Source organism: Salmo salar, chromosome 18 (genome assembly GCF_965601325.2).
Source record: "Salmo salar chromosome 18, fSalSal1, whole genome shotgun sequence".
Taxonomy (NCBI): domain Eukaryota; kingdom Metazoa; phylum Chordata; class Actinopteri; order Salmoniformes; family Salmonidae; genus Salmo; species Salmo salar.
The window spans coordinates 26,768,470-26,789,952 of record NC_138308.1 but is presented as its reverse complement, the minus strand read 5'-3'; the positions used below and the strand labels follow the sequence as shown (position 1 = coordinate 26,789,952).

Sequence of the window (21,483 nt, the reverse complement as noted above, 5' to 3'; positions counted from 1 at the left end):
GCTCACAACGTCCCCCCCCCACCCCCCGGAGTGGTCGGTGGCCCCGGTGCACGTACCCTGCATGCCCGTTCGGTAATCTGGCCCTGATGGTAGGCTACCATGCTGATTTGTCCCCACAACCATACCATCTGGTGCCCGCTTCTGTCTTGAGAAACACTTCAAGGTAGACTCAGCGATATGCTGTAGATTCAGAAAGTAAGCAGAATAGTGGGCCCATTTCTGCAACAACTAAGAGCATTGGACCGCGAGGCTCAACTTCTCAGTTGTTTTGGTGCCCTGGCTACCACGCTCTAACAGCGTGAAGGTAACCCGTGCACATGCGCAGATACTGTGTGTGTGAGAGCGAAGTCTTGCGTCTCGCTCATCTCATTATCTGCGGTGCTGCTCGTGGCAACGTCATTTCACTGAGTCTACCTTTGAAAGATGCGTTATAAAGGTGTAATTTCAGCCAGTAGTTTTAAAAGTAGTGCTCACAATCCATAACAGGTCCCCGACAATTGTATATGATGTAATCCATTTCGTATTATATGTCACAAATTCCAATTCGTAGAATGTTACAAATTTGTAAGTGCTTAACATCCTGTTCAATCTCTTTAATATCTCTCTTGTGTTTTAACTTGCATTCCTTTGGAGGCAGGGCATTGTCAAGTAAGTATGACCTATGCATACATTCTGTGTTAGCTATGGGATGTGGGTGGTATTTCCATACATTGGATGTGCAGAGATGAGTATTTTATTTTATTGAGTGTGTAGGCAGAATATCTAACATTCAATAGAGTACATTGTGTTGGTATTTTAATCCAGCGATTCCAACAGAATTTTCCATGTTTTTCCTTTTATAACCGTACATTCTTGACATTTTATCCAAAAGTGTTTGTTCTTTCACTGATCTCCTATAATGGTACTACAGGAAGCAGTTCTGAAACAGCTGTATTTTCTAGTCATCTATTTATATGGACTATGGGCATAATCTCCCATAGCCCATGGATCTCAATATCACTCATATTGCTCAAAATAAGGCCAATATGACGTTATGTCAACTGCATGAGTAAGACATTGTATTTCAGATCCTTTTGGGTCATTCGTATCACAATTTATTTTGTGGAGTACTCCGAGTACAGCGATGATTTACCAAGTGATACTGGAGGAGACCGTTCTTTCTTTCTGTTTCTGTCTCTCCCCCTCTCTTTTCTTCTTCCCCTCTCATGGAGCCCCAGACATCACAGGACCTTGTTTTCCCATAACCCCTTGGGGGTTGAGATAGAGGCACTGACTCATTTCTCTCTTCCTGTGCCCTTCCTCCTCCTCTCATAGGAGCTCTATTGCACAGTTTGCACAGGGACCCCAGGGTATGAGCCCCTCCCCTTATCGCTCTGTAGACTGGTGCACTCTCTCATTCCACACTTCTCCTTCGAGCTGTCTCTCTTTCTAGCATGCTGACAGTAGGCTGACGGCCAGAGCATGGTGTGCACCAGGCAGAAATGACGGCTAATAGCTCTCCAGGTTGCTTTTTGCATGAGCATAGAGCCTTTATAGTTATACTGAGTCCCCTCGGACTCCGACCTGTCCTCTAAACCTCTCACTTGGTTCTGTCCACTGCTCTCAAGGGGATCCAGGTAAAGTGGGCTACTTGTGTCTATCACGCTGTGTGCGTACACTGTGGCTCCAGGTCCACGTGTTTCTCTGTGATGTTCTGTATGTACTTGCATGGTGGCAGTCAGCTCATCTCATTCCCATCTGATCAGAACTGCATGTTTGCATCCAGACTGCAGAGTTTCACACCCAGTGGGGCTTTTTTCCCATCTTCTCTTTCTTGTTCAGATAGAGACATGGAGCTAGATAGAGACATGGAGCTAGGCAGCGTCACTCTTTGACTCTCTAGTTAAATAAAGGTTAAATTAAAATAAATTAAAATGATTCTACAATCCTGGCTCAGCATGAAAAATGTTGCAATCAGTCCTTAGGAGTTACAACACTACTACAGATATTTCCTCTGCGGTGTTATGTGTGGCAACACTAAACTCTGACATGCTGATTGAAGTCACTTCAGAGCATGTAGACACTGATAATATTGATAAAACACATGTGGAAGAGGGAGTCTGATTACCAAACGAAATAGGAGAAAGTAGATGTTGGAAATATTAGCTCCCTGCCGTGCATGATCATCCAAACAATGCTTGTTAAATGCTGTTCAGACAAACAGAGAATGACGGTAGTGTCTGTCAGCTGTAAGGAGTGTAAACTATGTATGTGATCACAGCTATCACCTTTGGGCTAGTAATTTGCCAGTGAGCTGGAACCTTGTCTTGTATGACACGGCTGTAGTTCTACCAGGCCATTGCACACAGTGTTGGTGCTGTATAACTAATGCTTCTGCATTGTCATTGCACTGTTCAACCTCCTGTGGGATTTCAACCTCCAAGGTCTTCTTCAGTATGTGTTTCCCTGTTAACGTGTAGACTGTCTGTCAGTGTGTGTGCTCACGGGAGCATGCACACATTTCCATGAACCTTTTACAACCTATGTTAAGGACCAACAACTTAATAAATCAAATCAAACTGTATTTGTCAAATGTGACGAATACAACAAGTGTAGACCTTACCGTGAAATGCTTACTTAAAAATTCTTAACCAACAGTGCAGTTCAAGAAGAGTTAAGAAAATATTTATAATAAACTAAAGTAAAAAATAATAAAAAGTAACACAATAACGAGGCTATATACAGGGGGTACCGGTACCGAGTCAGTGTGCGGGGGTTGAGGTTAGAAGTAATTTGTACATGTAGGTAGGGGTGAAGTGACTATGCATAGATAATAAACAGCGAGTAGCAGCAGTGTACAAAACAAATGGAGGGGGGGGTCAATGTAATAGTCCGGTGGCCATTTGATTAATTGTTCAGCAGTCTTATGGCTTGGGATTAGAAGCTGTTAAGGAGCCTTTTGGTCCTAGACTTGGCGCTCCGGTACCTCTTGCCGTGCGGTAGCAGAGAAAACAGTCTATGACTTGGGTGACTGGAGTCTCGGACAATTTTATGGGCTTTCCTCTGACACCGCCTAGTATATAGGTCCTGGATTGCAGGAAGCTTGGCCCCAGTGATGCACTGGGCAGTACTCACTACCCTCTGTAGCGCCTTACGGTCAGATGTCGAGCAGTTGCCATACCAGGCAGTGATGCCACTACAGCCCCGTTGATGTTAATAGGGGCCTGTTCGGCCCTCCTTTTCCTGTAGTCCACGATCAGCTCCTTTGTCTTGCTCACATTGAGGGAGAGTGTGTTGTCCTGGCACCACACTGCCAGTTCTCTGACCTCCTCCCTAATCGTTGTCAGTGATCAGGCCTACCACTGCTGTGTCGTCAGCAAATTTAATGATGGTGTTGGAGTCATGTTTGGCCACGCAATTGTGGGTGAACAGGGAGTACAGGAGGGGACTAAGTACACACCCCTGAGGGGCCCCAGTGTTGAGGATCAGCGTAGCAGATGTGTTATTGCCTACCCTTACCACCTGGGGGCGGCCCGTCAGAAAGTCCAGGATCCAGTTGCAGAGGCAGATGTTTAGTCCCAGGGTCCTTATCTTAGTGATGAGCTTCGTGGGCACTATGGTGTTGAACGCTGAGCTGTAGTCAATGAACAGCATTCTCACATAGGTATTCCTTTTGTCCAGGTAGGAAAGGGAAGTGTGGAGTGCTTCTATTCTTCCTTTAATGGCTCTGTGCTTTTGTGTCAGCTATCAATAGTATTGATATGTCAGATGTTTTACATGGTCTGTTAACCCCTGAGAGTGACCATGGACCTCAGGTCTCAGCCAGGACACATCACTGTGGTAACCAACCGCCTAGGAAGTCACATTTTCCAACACATCCAGTGACTTCATTTTTAAGGAGAGTGGAATTCCACTCACTTTAAAGGGGCAATCTGCAATTTCAATGAGGGGGAGACAGAGAAGGAAATCCAGGGAAAGCCTCACTGAGACGCAGAGGTAGATGTGCTGCAGGTGGCAGTGTAGAGCTCCTAGAAACTGACTCAGAGACTGAGTGGAATTGTATTCTGTTGCTCATTGTGGCTCATTGCCATACATGTTAAATGTGGCCTCAGCCAACTGGTGTAATGTGTTGTTATTGGTGTGATCCTTATGTGAAAGTTGACGCTTGTTAACATTGTGAATGTGATGTGCCCACCTTGGTGATATTTGTGCAGTGGCTGGCCAAAATTCATACATGTGGAAAATGTAATAGGAAAATGTCAGTGATGTATACAATTTATTCCATTTTATGTAGCACTGAATCTGTCTGTAGATATTGTGTTATATACTGTGTGTGTTTCATGAGGAACACTGAATATTTGTGTATTATAAACAGTAAAGGCTATTATGAGTGATTAACAAACAATGATGTACTGTAGCCATGCTTAACAAGGTTTCTATTCAGAGGGATATGACTTATTGCAGCTGTTTTGTACTTTCTGAGTTCCTCAAGCTGTAGTTTAGTACATAGATATTTTCTTTCTCACACTCTCTTTTTTCTTTCTTTATTTGTTTCTATCTCTCTCATGTCAGACTAGAGAGATATTTTATAACTTGGTCTAATCTATCCTTAATGTGGCATTGCTGTGCCCTGTAATGAAATTGCTCTGAGAAAACACGACTTAGCTCTGTGGTACACATGTTAATATACTGTATCTATCCAATATATCTACTGTGTGAGGCAGTACTATCTGTTTACTCACTGCAGGCCACCTGTTAGTCGAGCTGCTCCCCAACCAGAGAAGCTGCAGAAGAACAATATCACCAAAAAGAATAAGCTTGTCGAGGTTTGTCTCACAGTGGTGTTGATGTTAACTCTGAATAACTTTGATGTCATACTCAACACAATGTTACAAAATCAAATTTTATTGGTCACATACACATATTTTGCAGATGTTATTGCGGGTGTAGCGAAATGCTTGTGTCTTGTTACATTTCTAACCGTTTAATTTTTTTTATGAACCATTGTTGGGTACGTTTGGTGCGCTGTGGGATGTGATTGGTCGGTGATGTGTGTACTTCCAGGACCTGGTTTTGGACCATGTGTTTGGATTCAGGGGCTTCGATTGTCGTAACAACCTTCACTACCTCAACGACGGCGCCGACATCGTCTTCCACACAGCAGCCACGGCCATGGTGCACAGCCTCTCCACTGGTACAGCTACGTGTTGTCACTTTCAGATACCGTACTCAATATTGACATCAGGGCTTGTGATTTTCAAAGGCGTGTACATGATAAGATGAAGATGAACTCTGTGTTTTAATGCTATTTTTCCTCAGGGACTCAGAGTTTCTACTTGGAGCATACAGATGACATCCTCTGTTTGACCGTCAATCAACATCCTAAATACAAAAATGTCATCGCTACAGGACAGATTGGTATGTACTGTACTGCAGTGAATGAACATGTTTTATTTTATTGTGGTTATGCATTTACGTATTTTGCATGTACTTATCAATAGCATTGGTGTGTGGGCTGAGTGTGGGCATATGAGAGCGAGAGAGATATTGAATGCCCATGTTTAGCCTTATCTTAGCATTTTTCTGGGACTTTGTTGAGGACCTGTTCAATCTGCATTGACACGTTTTAATTTTGTTTGTTGCTAGAATTAGTTTTTATTGGTGCTTAATATCATGGCCCTCAGCAGCATCTGAGAAGGCACTCACTTTAGATTTCATTTGTTCTTTTGTTGCCTAATTTCCCATCGCTCACACACCACAGGTGAAGTGACAGACCTGCCAGGTAAACCCCCCCGTCCAGATTGACCTTTACAGTGTGCCCTTCAGTTACTATACCTATGGGCCGGTTTCCCGGACACAGATAAATCCCAGTCCTGCAATAAAAAAGCAAGCTCAATGAGAAAAAAAATCTTAATCTATGTCAGGGAAACCACCCCTATAGGTTTACCCTCTTATTGCTGTTCTCCTGCAGTTTCCCAGTGGCCTGTCCTGTGTTTTCTATCCTCCAGTAGTTATCCCTCTGTATTCAACCCTACTTTTCTGACCTTTTTTACCCAGTACTATAATACAGCCAATCAATTGCCCTGGACTGCTCCATACTGTTGCCTTGTATACTGGATCAGACTATGGTGGTTTTCTCTGTGCTCCAGGCACCACTCCCTCCATCCACGTGTGGGACGCCATGAGTAAACAGACGCTGTCCATCCTGCGCTGCTCTCACGCCAAGGGGGTGGGCTACGTCAACTTCAGCGCCACGGGAAAGCTGCTGCTCTCTGTGGGGGTGGAGCCTGAACACACGATCACTGTGTGGCGCTGGCAGGAAGGTGAGCCATTCTGACCCTGGTAATATTCACTGAGATGGTGGTAGGCTACAGCTTAGATTGGTCTGGGCATTTTTGGGATCGCTAATCCTAACAATGTTGTTAGATATCACTCTGTAACTGTAAATAGCAGGTCATAGGAGTGTTTGTGCTTGTGTGGGTTCCCCTGTCCAGGTGCTAAAGTGACCAGTAAAGGTGGCCATCCAGACAGGATCTTCGTAGTTGAGTTCCGGCCAGACTCCGACTCTCAGTTCGTGTCTGTTGGGATCAAGCACATCAAGTTCTGGACACTGGCTGGAGGCTCTCTCATGTATAAGAAGGGAGTGGTGGGCTCAGTGGAGGACGGCAGGATGCAGACCATGTTGTCTGTGGCCTTTGGTGCGGTGAGTATCGACAGAATTTGACACTAAACTCTTAACCTCTATGGGCTATGTGGGACGCAAGCGTCCCACCCCTGGTACACCCTATCAACAACAGGTGAAATATCAAGAGCGCCAAATTTGAAAACAATTAAATGTCATAATTCAGATTTCTCAAACATACAACTATCTTACACCCTTTGAAAGATAAACATCTCCTTAATCTAACCACGTTGTCCGATTTCAAAAAGGCTTTACGGCGAAAGCATAAAGTTAGATTATGTTAGGAGAGTACATTGACAATAGCTGTGTGTAATGTTTTGTCAATTCAAAGACAGGCGTCACCAAAAGCAGAAAACCAGCTAAAATGATGCACTAACCTTTGACAATCTCCATCAGATGACACTCCTAGGACATTATGTTAGACAATACATGCATTTTTTGTTCTATCAAGTTCATATTTATATCCAAAAATAGCGTTTTACTATGGCATTGATGTTGAGGAAATCGTTTCCCTCCAATAACCGCCAGTCAATCAGCACAACAAATTAAATAATTACTATTCGAAAACATTGGTAAAATATTATATTGTCATTCAAAGAATTATAGATTTACATCTCTCTTGAACGCAACCGGATTGCCAGATTTAAAAATAACCTTACTGGGAAATCACACTTTGCAAAAATCTGAGCACTGCGCCCAGAAAAATACGCTTTGCGATACAGACTAACCGCCATGTTGGAGAGATCTAAAATCGAAAATACTATGTAAATAATCCATTACCTTTGATTCTCTTCATCAGATGTCACTTGCAGGAATCCCAGGTCCATAACAAATGTAGTTTTGTTCGAAAAAGCTCATAATTTATGTCCAAAAAGCTCCGTGTTGTTAGCACATGATCTATGCCCGCCGGACTTGTCTTCATAAACGAGGGGGAAAAAAATATTTACGTTCGTTCAAACATGTCAAACGTTGTATAGCATAAATCATTAGTGCCTTTTTTAGTGGAAGCCATAGGAAGTGCTCAAAGATTAATAAACCCCTGTGTGTTTCAATGGCATAGGCTTAAAGGTAATTCAACACATCAGGTATCCACTTCCTGTCAGAATTTGTCTCAGGGTTTTGACTGCCATATGAGTTCTGTTATACTTACAGACACCATTCAAACAGTTTTAGAAAATTCAGAGTGTTTTCTATCCAAACCTGAACAATAATATGCATATTCTAGCTTCTGAGTTGGTGTAGGAGGCAGTTAAAAATGGGCACATATTTTTTTCAAAATTCTCAATACTGCCCCCTAGCCCCAACAGGTTAAGTCTACCCTAATGGGTAGTAATTCATTTCAGAGATACATTAAACGGTTTCGTGATCCTGAGCTGTGGTTTCTCTTCCTCCAGAATAACCTAACATTCACAGGTGCTATAAATGGGGATGTGTACGTGTGGAGAGACCACTTCCTGCTTCGTGTCGTGGCTAAAGCCCACACCGGGCCAGTGTTCACCATGTACACCACACTGAGGGACGGCCTCATCGTCACAGGGGGCAAGGAGAGACCGTGAGTACCGTACTGCTGCATGACCATTTACAGTTTACATTTTAGTCATTTGTCAGACGCTCTTATCCAGAGCGACTTACAGGAGAAATTAGGGTTAGGTGCCTTGCTCAAGGGTACATTGACCGACTTTTCACCTAGTCAGCTCAGGGATTTGAAACAGTGACCTTTCGGTTACTGGCCCAACGCTCTTAAAGGGATATTTTGGCAATGAGGCCATTTTTCTACCAGTATGCTAGTAGATATTCATAGACTTCCAGTCATTACACTAACTACCTAACTAACTTCCTTCATACTGGACACAGAGACAGACATAAAAATGGTATCCACTAGTTCATCGGACTCAGGGGAAGTATTCGTTTAACCGCTAGGCTACCTGCTGCCAAGACCACTGACAATCAGAATGATATCTTTATAACACTGACCTACTTGAGACAACACCATTAATCCCACCTAAAGTAACGAGACACACTAGCACCAAAAATCACATCTGGAATTCCATTGGATTACATTAAGAATAGTTCTGAATCTCGGTTAACCCTCTATCCTCTATGATGATGATACATTGATGATTATGATGGTGTGTTTGCATGCGTGTGTGTGTGTGTGTGTGCGTGCATGCACTTTTTCAGTACAAAGGAGGGCGGTGCAGTGAAACTGTGGGACCAGGAGATGAAGCGTTGCCGAGCGTTTCAGCTGGAGACGGGCCAAACTGTTGAGTGTGTGAGGTCCGTCTGTCGGGGAAAGGTGAGTTCAGCACAGCCAGGGCACACATCAGTGAAAGAGACTTTGAGCATGTCTACAGCAGATGTTTAACCTTAAAGAAACTCCCTGAACAATCCTTTCGGAAATAAATGTACTGTCGCAATGTTATATATATATATATATATATATATATATATATATATATTTTAATTGAATATCATATATATTTCTATAATATTTTAGTCATTTAGCAGATGCTCTTAGCGATCCGGATTGAAGCAAGCCCTAAGTCTATAGCTAGGGTTCTGAAGGGTTAAAAACAGTAACCTTCTTGTGTCCCTGTCTACCAGGGTAAGATATTGGTAGGTACAAAGGATGGTGAGATCATTGAGGTGGGAGAGAAGAACGCTGCGTCCAACATCCTGATCAACGGTCACATGCAGGGCGAGATCTGGGGCCTGGCCACCCACCCCTCTAAAGACCTGTTCATCTCCACTAGCGACGACAGCACCATCCGCATATGGGACCTGGCCGACAAGGTACAGCACAAATAAATACTATGTGGTTCCAATGGTCTGCTGAGTTATGAAGTTGCGTTTGAACTTACATTGAATGTCTTAATTGATTTATTGCAGAAACAACTTTTTTGCATCTCAAATCTGTGTGTAAATAGGTTTGTGTTCTTGGTTTCCTTTGCACGTGAATTTAGTTAACCGTTGAATGGCATGTTTTGTTGTCTACAACCCTGCGTCCGTTTCCCTGCTAGAAACTGCTGAACAAGGTGAGCCTGGGCCATCCAGCCAAGTGTGCCAGCTACAGTCCCGATGGGGAGATGGTGTCTGTGGGTATGAAGAATGGGGAGTTCATCATCCTCCTCACCAACTCACTCAAGATGTGGGGGAAGAAACGAGACCGCAGTGCTGCCATACAGGACATCAGGTAAGAACTGTCCACATCCTGGCAGTAACTAACCCTAGCATCAGCCCTCACCCTAGCTTCATGTCTACATCCTGGCAGTAACTAACCCTAGCTCAGCCCTAACTCTAGCTTCATGTCCACATCCTGGCAGTAACCCTAGCATCAGCCCTAACCCTAGCTTCATGTCCACATCCTGGCAGTAACTAACCCGAGCATCAGTCCTAACCCTACCATCAGTCCTAACCCTACCTTCATGTCCACATCCTGGCAGTAACCCTAGCATCAACCCTAGCCCTACCTTCATGTCCACATCCTGGCAGTAGCCCTAGCATCAGTCCTAACCCTACCTTCATGTCCACATCCTGGCAGTAACCCTAGCATCAGTCCTAACCCTAGCTTCATGTCCACATCCTGGCAGTAACTAACCCTAGCATCAGTCCTAACCCTAGCATCAGCCCTAACCCTAGCTTCATGTCCACATCCTGGCAGTAACTAAACCTAGCATCAGCCCTAACCCTACCTTCATGTCCACATCCTGGCAGTAACCCCTAGCATCAGCCCTAACCCTAGCTTCATGTCCATATCCTGGCAGTAACTAACCCTAGCATCAGTCCTAACCCTAGCATCAGCCCTAACCCTAGCTTCATGTCCATATCCTGGCAGTAACTAACCCTAGCATCAGCCCTAACCCTAACTTCATGTCCACATCCTGGCAGTAACTAACCCTAGCATCAGCCCTAACCCTAGCGTCATGTCCATATCCTGGCAGTAACCCCTAGCATCAGTCCTAACCCTAGCATCAGCCCTAACCCTAGCTTCATGTCCATATCCTGGCAGTAACTAACCCTAGCTCAGCCCTACCCCTAGCTTCATGTCCACATCCTGGCAGTAACCCTAGCATCAGTCCTAACCCTACCTTCATGTTCACATCCTGGCAGTAACCCTAGCATCAGTCCTAACCCTAGCTTCATGTCCACATCCTGGCAGTAACTAACCCTAGCATCAGCCCTAACCCTAGCTTCATGTCCACATCCTGGCAGTAACCGTAGCATCAGCCCTAACCCTACCTTCATGTCCACATCCTGGCAGTAACTAACCCTAGCATCAGCCCTAACCCTACTTCATGTCCAACCCTACGCTTCATGTCCACATCCTGGCAGTAACTAACCCTAGCATCAGTCCTAACCCTACCTTCATGTCCACATCCTGGCAGTAACCCTAGCATCAACCCTAACCCTACCTTCATGTCCACATCCTGGCAGTAACCCTAGCATCAGTCCTAACCCTACCTTCATGTCCACATCCTGGCAGTAACCCTAGCATCTGTCCTAACCCTAGCTTCATGTCCACATCCTGGCAGTAACTAACCCTAGCATCAGTCCTAACCCTAGCATCAGCCCAAACCATAGCTTCATGTCCACATCCTGGCAGTAACTAACCCTAGCATCAGTCCTAACCCTAGCATCAGCCCTAACCATAGCTTCATGTCCACATCCTGGCAGTAACTAACCCTAGCATCAGTCCTAACCCTAGCATCAGCCCTAACCCTAGCTTCATGTCCACATCCTGGCAGTAACTAACCCTAGCATCAGTCCTAACCCTAGCATCAGCCCTAACCCTAGCGTCATGTCCACATCCTGGCAGTAACTAACCCTAGCATCAGCCCTAACCCTAGCTTCATGTCCACATCCTGGCAGTAACTAACCCTAGCTCAGCCCTAACCCTAACTTCATGTCCAAATCCTGGCAGTAACCCTAGCTTCATGTCCACATCCTGGCAGTAACTAACCCTAGCATCAGCCCTAACCCTAGCTTCATGTCCACATCCTGGCAGTAACTAACCCTAGCATCAGCCCTAACCCTAGCTTCATGTCCACATCCTGGCAGTAACTAACCCTAGCTCAGCCCTAACCCTAGCTTCATGTCCACATCCTGGCAGTAACCCTAGCATCAGTCCTAACCCTAGCTTCATGTCCACATCCTGGCAGTAACTAACCCTAGCATCAGTCCTAACCCTAGCATCAGCCCTAACCATAGCTTCATGTCCACATCCTGGCAGTAACTAACCCTAGCATCAGCCCTAACCCTAGCTTCATGTCCACATCCTGGCAGTAACTAACCCTAGCATCAGTCCTAACCCTAGCATCAGCCCTAACCCTAGCGTCATGTCCACATCCTGGCAGTAACTAACCCTAGCATCAGCCCTACACCCTAGCTTCATGTCCACATCCTGGCAGTAACTAACCCTAGCATCAGTCCTAACCCTAGCATCAGCCCTAACCCTAGCATCATGTCCACATCCTGGCAGTAACTAACCCTAGCTCAGCCCTACCCTACCTTCAGGTCCACATCCTGGCAGTAACCCTAGCATCAGCCCTAACCCTACCTTCATGTCCACATCCTGGCAGTAACTAACCCTAGCATCAGTCCTAACCCTAGCTTCATGTCCACATCCTGGCAGTAACTAACCCTACCTAGCATCAGCCCTAACCCTAACTTCATGTCCACATCCTGGCAGTAACCCTAGCATCAGTCCTAACCCTACCTTCATGTCCACATCCTGGCAGTAACCCTAGCATCAGTCCTAATCCTAGCTTCATGTCCACATCCTGGCAGTAACCCTAGCATCAGCCCTAACCCTACCTTCATGTCCACATCCTGGCAGTAACTAACCCTAGCATCAGTCCTAACCCTAGCAGTCAGCCCTAACCCTACCTTCATGTCCACATCCTGGCAGTAACTAACCCTAGCAGATCCTAGACCCTAGCATCAGCCCTACACCTAGCTTCATGTCCACATCCTGGCAGTAACTAACCCGAGCATCAGTCCTAACCCTAGCATCAGTCCTAACCCTACCTTCATGTCCACATCCTGGCAGTAACTAACCCTAGCATCAGCCCTAACCCTACCTTCATGTCCACATCCTGGCAGTAACCCTAGCATCAGCCCTTACCCTACCTTCATGTCCACATCCTGGCAGTAACCCTAGCATCAGCCCTAACCCTAGCTTCATGTCCACATCCTGGCAGTAACTAACCCTAGCATCAGTCCTAACCCTAGCATCAGCCCTAACCCTTCCTTCATGTCCACATCCTGTCAGTAACCCTAGCATCAGCCCTAACCCTACCTTCATGTCCACATCCTGGCAGTAACCCTAGCATCTAGTCATGTCCACATCCTGGCAGTAACTAACCCTAGCATCAGCCCTAACCCTAGCATCAACCCTAACCCTAGCTTCATGTCCACATCCTGGCAGTAACTAACCCTAGCATCAGTCCTAACCCTAGCTTCATGTCCACATCCTGGCAGTAACTAACCCTAGCATCAGTCCTAACCCTAGCATCAACCCTAACCCTAGCTTCATGTCCACATCCTGGCAGTAACTAACCCTAGCATCAGTCCTAACCCTAGCTTCATGTCCACATCCTGGCAGTAACTAACCCTAGCATCAGTCCTAATCCTAGCTTCCTGTCCACATCCTGGCAGTAACTAACCCTAGCATCAGCCCTAACCTAGCTTCATGTCCACATCCTGGCAGTAACCCTAGCATCAGTCCTAACCCTAGCATCAGCCCTAACCCTAGCTTCATGTCCACATCCTGGCAGTAACTAACCCTAGCATCAGTCCTACCCTACCTTCAGGTCCACATCCTGGCAGTAACCCTAGCATCAGCCCTAACCCTAGCGTCATGTCCATATCCTGGCAGTAACTAACCCTAGCATCAGTCCTAACCCTAGCATCAGCCCTAACCATAGCTTCATGTCCATATCCTGGCAGTAACTAACCCTAGCATCAGTCCTAACCCTACCTTCATGTCCACATCCTGGCAGTAACCCTAGCATCAGCCCTAACCCTAGCTTCATGTCCATATCCTGGCAGTAACTAACCCTAGCATCAGTCCTAACCCCTAGCTATCATGTCCACATCCTGGCAGTAACCCTAGCATCAGTCCTAACCCTACCTTCATGTTCACATCCTGGCAGTAACCCTAGCATCAGTCCTAACCCTAGCTTCATGTCCACATCCTGGCAGTAACTAACCCTAGCATCAGCCCTAACCCTAACTTCATGTCCACATCCTGGCAGTAACTAACCCTAGCATCAGCCCTAACCCTACCTTCATGTCCACATCCTGGCAGTAACCCTAGCATCAGCCCTAATCCTAGCTTCATGTCCACATCCTGGCAGTAACTAACCCTAGCATCAGTCCTAACCCTAGCATCAGCCCTAACCCTACCTTCATGTCCACATCCTGGCAGTAACTAACCCTAGCATCAGTCCTAACCCTAGCATCAGCCCTAACCCTAACTTCATGTCCACATCCTGGCAGTAACTAACCCTAGCATCAGTCCTAACCCTAGCATCAGTCCTAACCCTACCTTCATGTCCACATCCTGGCAGTAACCCTAGCATCAGTCCTAACCCTACCTTCATGTCCACATCCTGGCAGTAACCCTAGCATCAGTCCTAACCCTACCTTCATGTCCACATCCTGGCAGTAACCCTAGCATCAGCCCTAACCCTACCTTCATGTCCACATCCTGGCAGTAACCCTAGCATCAGTCCTAACCCTACCTTCATGTCCACATCCTGGCAGTAACCCTAGCATCAGTCCTAACCCTAGCTTCATGTCCACATCCTGGCAGTAACTAACCCTAGCATCAGTCCTAACCCTAGCATCAGCCCAAACCATAGCTTCATGTCCACATCCTGGCAGTAACTAACCCTAGCATCAGCCCTAACCCTAGCTTCATGTCCACATCCTGGCAGTAACTAACCCTAGTATCAGTCCTAACCCTAGCATCAGCCCTAACCCTAGCGTCATGTCCACATCCTGGCAGTAACTAACCCTAGCATCAGCCCTCACCCTAGCATCATGTCCATATCCTGGCAGTAACTAACCCTAGCATCAGTCCTAACCCTAGCATCAGCCCTAACCCTAGCTTCATGTCCACATCCTGGCAGTAACCCTAGCATCAGCCCTAACCCTAACTTCATGTCCACATCCTGGCAGTAACTAACCCTAGCATCAGCCCTAACCCTAGCTTCATGTCCACATCCTGGCAGTAACTAACCCTAGCATCAGCCCTAACCCCTAGCCTTCATGTCCACATCCTGGCAGTAACCCTAGCATCAGTCCTAACCCTACCTTCATGTCCACATCCTGGCAGTAACCCTAGACATCAGTCCTAACCCTAGCTTCATGTCCACATCCTGGCAGTAACCCTAGCATCAGCCCTAACCCTACCTTCATGTCCACATCCTGGCAGTAACTAACCCTAGCATCAGCCCTAACCCTAGCTTCATGTCCACATCCTGGCAGTAACCCTAGCTTCATGTCCTACCCTACCTCCTGTCCAGTACAGGCAGTAACCCTAGCATCAGCCCTTCCCCTAGCTTCATGTCCACATCCTGGCAGTAACTAACCCTAGCATCAGTCCTAACCCTAGCATCAGTCCTAACCCTACCTTCATGTCCACATCCTGGCAGTAACCCTACCTTCATGTCCACATCCTGGCAGTAACCCTAGCATCAGCCCTTACCCTAGCTTCATGTCCACATCCTGGCAGTAACTAACCCTAGCATCAGTCCTAACCCTAGCATCAGCCCTAACCCTACCTTCATGTCCACATCCTGGCAGTAGCATCCCTAACCCTAACTTCATGTCCACATCCTGGCAGTACCCTAGCATCAGCCTAACCCTAGCTTCATGTCCACATCCTGGCAGTAACTAACCCTAGCATCAGCCTAACCTAGCATCAGCCTAACCTAGCTCATGTCCACATCCTGGCAGTAACCCTAGCATCAGTCCTAACCCTAGCTTCATGTCCACATCCTGGCAGTAACCCTAGCATCAGCCCTAACCCTAGCTTCATGTCCACATCCTGGCAGTAACTAACCCTAGCATCAGCCCTAACCCTAGCTTCATGTCCACATCCTGGCAGTAACTAACCCTAGCTCAGCCCTAACCCTAGCTTCATGTCCACATCCTGGCAGTAACTAACCCTAGCATCAGCCCTACCCCTAGCTTCATGTCCACATCCTGGCAGTAACTAAACCTAGCATCAGCCCTAATCCTAGCTTCATGTCCACATCAAGGCAGTAAACCTAGCATCAGTCCTAACCCTAGCATCAGTCCTAACCCTACTATCAGCCCTAACCCTAGCTTCATGTCCACATCCTGGCAGTAACTAACCCTAGCATCAGTCCTAACCCTAGCATCAGCCCTAACCATAGCTTCATGTCCACATCCTGGCAGTAACCCTAGCATCAGTCCTAACCCTACCGTCATGTCCACATCCTGGCAGTAACTAACCCTAGCATCAGTCCTAACCCTAGCATCAGCCCTAACCCTAGCTTCATGTCCACATCCTGGCAGTAACTAACCCTAGCATCAGCCCTAACCCTAGCATCAGCCCTAACCCTACCTTCATGTCCACATCCTGGCAGTAACCCTAGCATCAGCCCTAACCCTACCTTCATGTCCACATCCTGGCAGTAACCCTAGCATCAGTCCTAACCCTAGCATCAGCCCTAACCCTAGCTTCATGTCCACATCCTGGCAGTAACCCTAGCATCAGCCCTAACCCTAGCATCAGTCCCTACCCTACCTTCAGGTCCACATCCTGGCAGTAATCCTAGCATCAGTCCTAACCCTAGCTTCATGTCCCAATCCTGGCAGTAACTAACCCTAGCATCAGTCCTAACCCTAGCATCAGCCCTAACTATAGCTTCATGTCCACATCCTGGCAGTAACTAACCCTAGCATCAGTCCTAACCCTAGCATCAGCCCTAACCCTAACTTCATGTCCACATCCTGGCAGTAACTAACCCTAGCATCAGCCCTAACCCTAGCATCATGTCCACATCCTGGCAGTAACTAACCCTAGCTCAGCCCTAACCCTAGCTTCATGTCCACATCCTGGCAGTAACCCTAGCATCAGTCCTAACCCTAGCATCATGTCCATATCCTGGCAGTAACTAACCCTAGCTCAGCCCTAACCCTAGCATCATGTCCACATCCTGGCAGTAACCCTAGCATCAGTCCTAACCCTAGCTTCATGTCCACATCCTGGCAGTAACTAACCCTAGCATCAGTCCTAACCCTAGCATCAGTCCTAACCCTACCTTCATGTCCACATCCTGGCAGTAACCCTAGCATCAGCCCTAACCCTACCTTCATGTCCACATCCTGGCAGTAACCCTAGCATCAGCCCTAATCCTAGCTTCATGTCCACATCCTGGCAGTAACTAACCCTAGCATGAGTCCTAACCCTAGCATCAGCCCTAACCCTACCTTCATGTCCACATCCTGGCAGTAACCCTAGCATCAGCCCTAATCCTAGCCTCATGTCCACATCCTGGCAGCAACTAACCCTAGCATCACCCCTTATCCTAGCTTCATGTCCACATCCTGGCAGTAACTAACCCTAGCATCAGTCCTAACCCTAGCATCAACCCTAACCCTAGCTTCATGTCCACATCCTGGCAGTAACCCTAGCATCAGCCCTAACCCTAGCTTCATGTCCACATCCTGGCAGTAACTAACCCTAGCATCAGTCCTGACCCTAGCATCAGCCCTAACCCTACCTTCATGTCCACATCCTGGCAGTAACCCTAGCATCAGTCCTAATCCTAGCTTCATGTCTACATCCTGGCAGTAACCCTAGCATCAGCCCTAACCCTAGCTTCATGTCCACATCCTGGCAGTAACTAACCCTAGCATCAGCCCTAACCCTAGCTTCATGTCCACATCCTGGCAGTAACTAACCCTAGCATCAGCCCTAACCCTAGCTTCATGTCCACATCCTGGCAGTAACTAACCCTAGCATCAGCCCTACCCCTAGCTTCATGTCCACATCCTGGCAGTAACTAACCCTAGCTCAGCCCTAACCCTACCTTCATGTCCACATCCTGGCAGTAACTAACCCTAGCATCAGTTCTAACCCGATTATCAGTCCTAACCATAGCTTCATGTCCACATCCTGGCAGTAACTAAACCTAGCATCAGCCCTAATCCTAGCTTCATGTCCACATCAAGGCAGTAAACCTAGCATCAGTCCTAACCCTAGCATCACCCTAACCCTATCTCATGTCCAATCCTGGCAGTAACACCTAGCATCAGCCCTAACCCTAGCTTCATGTCCACATCCTGGCAGTAACCCTAGCATCAGCCCTAACCCTAGCTTCATGTCCACATCCTGGCAGTAACCCTAGCATCAGTACCCTAACCCTACCTTCATGTCCACATCCTGGCAGTAACCCTAGCATCAGTCCAACCCTGGCAGTCACACCCTGGCAGTCACTAACCCTAGCATCAGTCCTAACCCTAGCATCAGCCCTAACCATAGCTTCATGTCCACATCCTGGCAGTAACTAACCCTAGCATCAGTCCTAACCCTAGCATCAGCCCTAACCCTAGCTTCATGTCCACATCCTGGCAGTAACTAACCCTAGCATCAGCCCTAACCCTAGCTTCATGTCCACATCCTGGCAGTAACTAACCCTAGCATCAGCCCTAACCCTAGCTTCATGTCCACATCCTGGCAGTAACCCTAGCATCAGTCCTAACCCTAGCATCATGTCCATATCCTGGCAGTAACTAACCCTAGCTCAGCCCTAACCCTAGCTTCATGTCCACATCCTGGCAGTAACCCTAGCATCAGTCCTAACCCTAGCTTCATGTCCACATCCTGGCAGTAACTAACCCTAGCATCAGTCCTAACCCTAGCATCAGTCCTAACCCTACCTTCATGTCCACATCCTGGCAGTAACTAACCCTAGCATCAGCCCTAACCCAAGCGTCAGCCCTAACCCTACCTTCATGTCCACATCCTGGCAGTAACTAACCCTAGCATGAGTCCTAACCCTAGCATCAGCCCTACACCTAGCTTCATGTCCACATCCTGGCAGTAACTAACCCAAGCATCAGCCCTAACCCTAGCATCAGCCCTAATCCTAGCTTCATGTCCATTTCCTGGCAGTAACTAACCTTAGCATCAGTCCTAACCCTACCTTCATGTCCACATCCTGGCAGTAACCCTAGCATCAGCCCTAACCCTACCTTCATGTCCACATCCTGGCAGTAACCCTAGCATCTGCCCTAACCCTAGCTTCATGTCCACATCCTGGCAGTAACTAACCCTAACATCAGTCCTGACCCTAGCATCAGCCCTAACCCTTCCTTCATGTCCACATCCTGGCAGTAACCCTAGCATCAGTCCTAATCCTAGCTTCATGTCTACATCCTGGCAGTAACCCTAGCATCAGCCCTAACCCTACCTTCATGTCCACATCCTGGCAGTAACTAACCCTAGCATCAGCCCTACCCCTAGCTTCATGTCCACATCCTGGCAGTAACTAACCCTAGCTCAGCCCTAACCCTAGCTTCATGTCCACATCCTGGCAGTAACCCTAGCATCAGTCCTAACCCTACCTTCATGTCCACATCCTGGCAGTAACTAACCCTAGCATCAGTTCTAACCCGATTATCAGTCCTAACCATAGCTTCATGTCCACATCCTGGCAGTAACTAAACCTAGCATCAGCCCTAATCCTAGCTTCATGTCCACATCAAGGCAGTAAACCTAGCATCAGTCCTAACCCTAGCATCAGTCCTAACCCTACTATCAGCCCTAACCCTAGCATCATGTCCATATCCTGGCAGTAACTAACCCTAGCATCAGTCCTAACCCTAGCATCAGCCCTAACCATAGCTTCATGTCCACATCCTGGCAGTAACCCTAGCATCAGTCCTAACCCTACCGTCATGTCCACATCCTGGCAGTAAGTAACCCTAGCATCAGCCCTAACCCTAGCATCAGCCCTAAACCTAGCTTCATGTCCACATCCTGGCAGTAACTAACCCTAGCATCAGCCCTAACCCTAGCATCAGCCCTAACCCTACCTTCATGTCCACATCCTGGCAGTAACCCTAGCATCAGTCCTAACCCTACCTTCATGTCCACATCCTGGCAGTAACCCTAGCATCAGTCCTAACCCTAGCATCAGCCCTAACCCTAGCTTCATGTCCACATCCTGGCAGTAACCCTAGCATCAGCCCTAACCCTAGCATCAGTCCCTACCCTACCTTCAGGTCCACATCCTGGCAGTAATCCTAGCATCAGTCCTAACCCTAGCTTCATGTCCCAATCCTGGCAGTAACTAACCCTAGCATCAGTCCTAACCCTAGCATCAGCCCTAACTATAGCTTCATGTCCACATCCTGGCAGTAACTAACCCTAGCATCAGTCCTAACCCTAGCATCAGCCCTAACCCTAACTTCATGTCCACATCCTGGCAGTAACTAACCCTAGCATCAGCCCTAACCCTCGCATCATGTCCACATCCTGGCAGTAACTAACCCTAGCTCAGCCCTAACCCTAGCTTCATGTCCACATCCTGGCAGTAAGCCTAGCATCAGTCCTAACCCTAGCATCATGTCCATATCCTGGCAGTAACTAACCCTAGCTCAGCCCTAACCCTAGCATCATGTCCACATCCTGGCAGTAACCCTAGCATCAGTCCTAACCCTAGCATCAGTCCTAACCCTAGCTTCATGTCCACATCCTGGCAGTAACTAACCCTAGCATCAGTCCTAACCCTAGCATCAGCCCTAACCATAGCTTCATGTCCACATCCTGGCAGTAACTAACCCTAGCATCAGTCCTAACCCTACCTTCATGTCCACATCCTGGCAGTAACCCTAGCATCAGCCCTAAGCCTAGCTTCATGTCCACATCCTGGCAGTAACTAACCCTAGCTCAGCCCTAACCCTAGCTTCATGTCCACATCCTGGCAGTAACCCTAGCATCAGTCCTAACCCTAGCTTCATGTCCACATCCTGGCAGTAACTAACCCTAGCATCAGTTCTAACCCGAGCATCAGTCCTAACCATAGCTTCATGTCCACATCCTGGCAGTAACTAAACCTAGCATCAGCCCTAATCCTAGCTTCATGTCCACATCCTGGCAGTAAACCTAGCATCAGTCCTAACCCTACCATCAGCCTAACCCTACATCAGCCCTAACCCTAGCATCATGTCCACATCCTGGCAGTAACTAACCCTAGCATCAGTCCTAACCCTAGCATCAGCCCTAACCTAGCTTCATGTCCACATCCTGGCAGTAACCCTAGCATCAGCCCTAACCCTACCTTCATGTCCACATCCTGGCAGTAACCCTAGCATCTGCCCTAACCCTAGCTTCATGTCCACATCCTGGCAGTAACTAACCCTAACATCAGTCCTGACCCTAGCATCAGCCCTAACCCTTCCTTCATGTCCACATCCTGGCAGTAACCCTAGCATCAGTCCTAATCCTAGCTTCATGTCTACATCCTGGCAGTAACCCTAGCATCAGCCCTAACCCTAGCTTCATGTCCACATCCTGGCAGTAACTAACCCTAGCATCAGCCCTACCCCTAGCTTCATGTCCACATCCTGGCAGTAACTAACCCTAGCTCAGCCCTAACCCTAGCTTCATGTCCACATCCTGGCAGTAACCCTAGCATCAGTCCTAACCCTACCTTCATGTCCACATCCTGGCAGTAACTAACCCTAGCATCAGTTCTAACCCGATTATCAGTCCTAACCATAGCTTCATGTCCACATCCTGGCAGTAACTAAACCTAGCATCAGCCCTAATCCTAGCT

The 21,483-nt window shown here is 47.4% G+C and overlaps 1 protein-coding gene across 2 annotated transcripts in view; it reads left to right on the top strand.

The window, feature by feature from the left end:
• Window positions 1–21,483, top strand: part of LOC106577113 (echinoderm microtubule-associated protein-like 6) — a 158,527-nt gene that overhangs the window by 106,393 nt on the left and 30,651 nt on the right. The window contains exons 28-37 of one of the 2 annotated variants that reach the window (XM_082964859.1): window positions 634–648; window positions 4,727–4,805; window positions 5,044–5,173; window positions 5,299–5,397; window positions 6,129–6,302; window positions 6,474–6,682; window positions 8,056–8,213; window positions 8,843–8,957; window positions 9,266–9,454; window positions 9,682–9,854. In XM_082964859.1, coding sequence (XP_082820985.1) covers window positions 634–648; window positions 4,727–4,805; window positions 5,044–5,173; window positions 5,299–5,397; window positions 6,129–6,302; window positions 6,474–6,682; window positions 8,056–8,213; window positions 8,843–8,957; window positions 9,266–9,454; window positions 9,682–9,854 — 1,341 coding nt within the window. The remainder of the gene's footprint in view (window positions 1–633; window positions 649–4,726; window positions 4,806–5,043; window positions 5,174–5,298; window positions 5,398–6,128; window positions 6,303–6,473; window positions 6,683–8,055; window positions 8,214–8,842; window positions 8,958–9,265; window positions 9,455–9,681; window positions 9,855–21,483) is intronic. The other variant, XM_014154859.3, reaches the window with a different exon arrangement.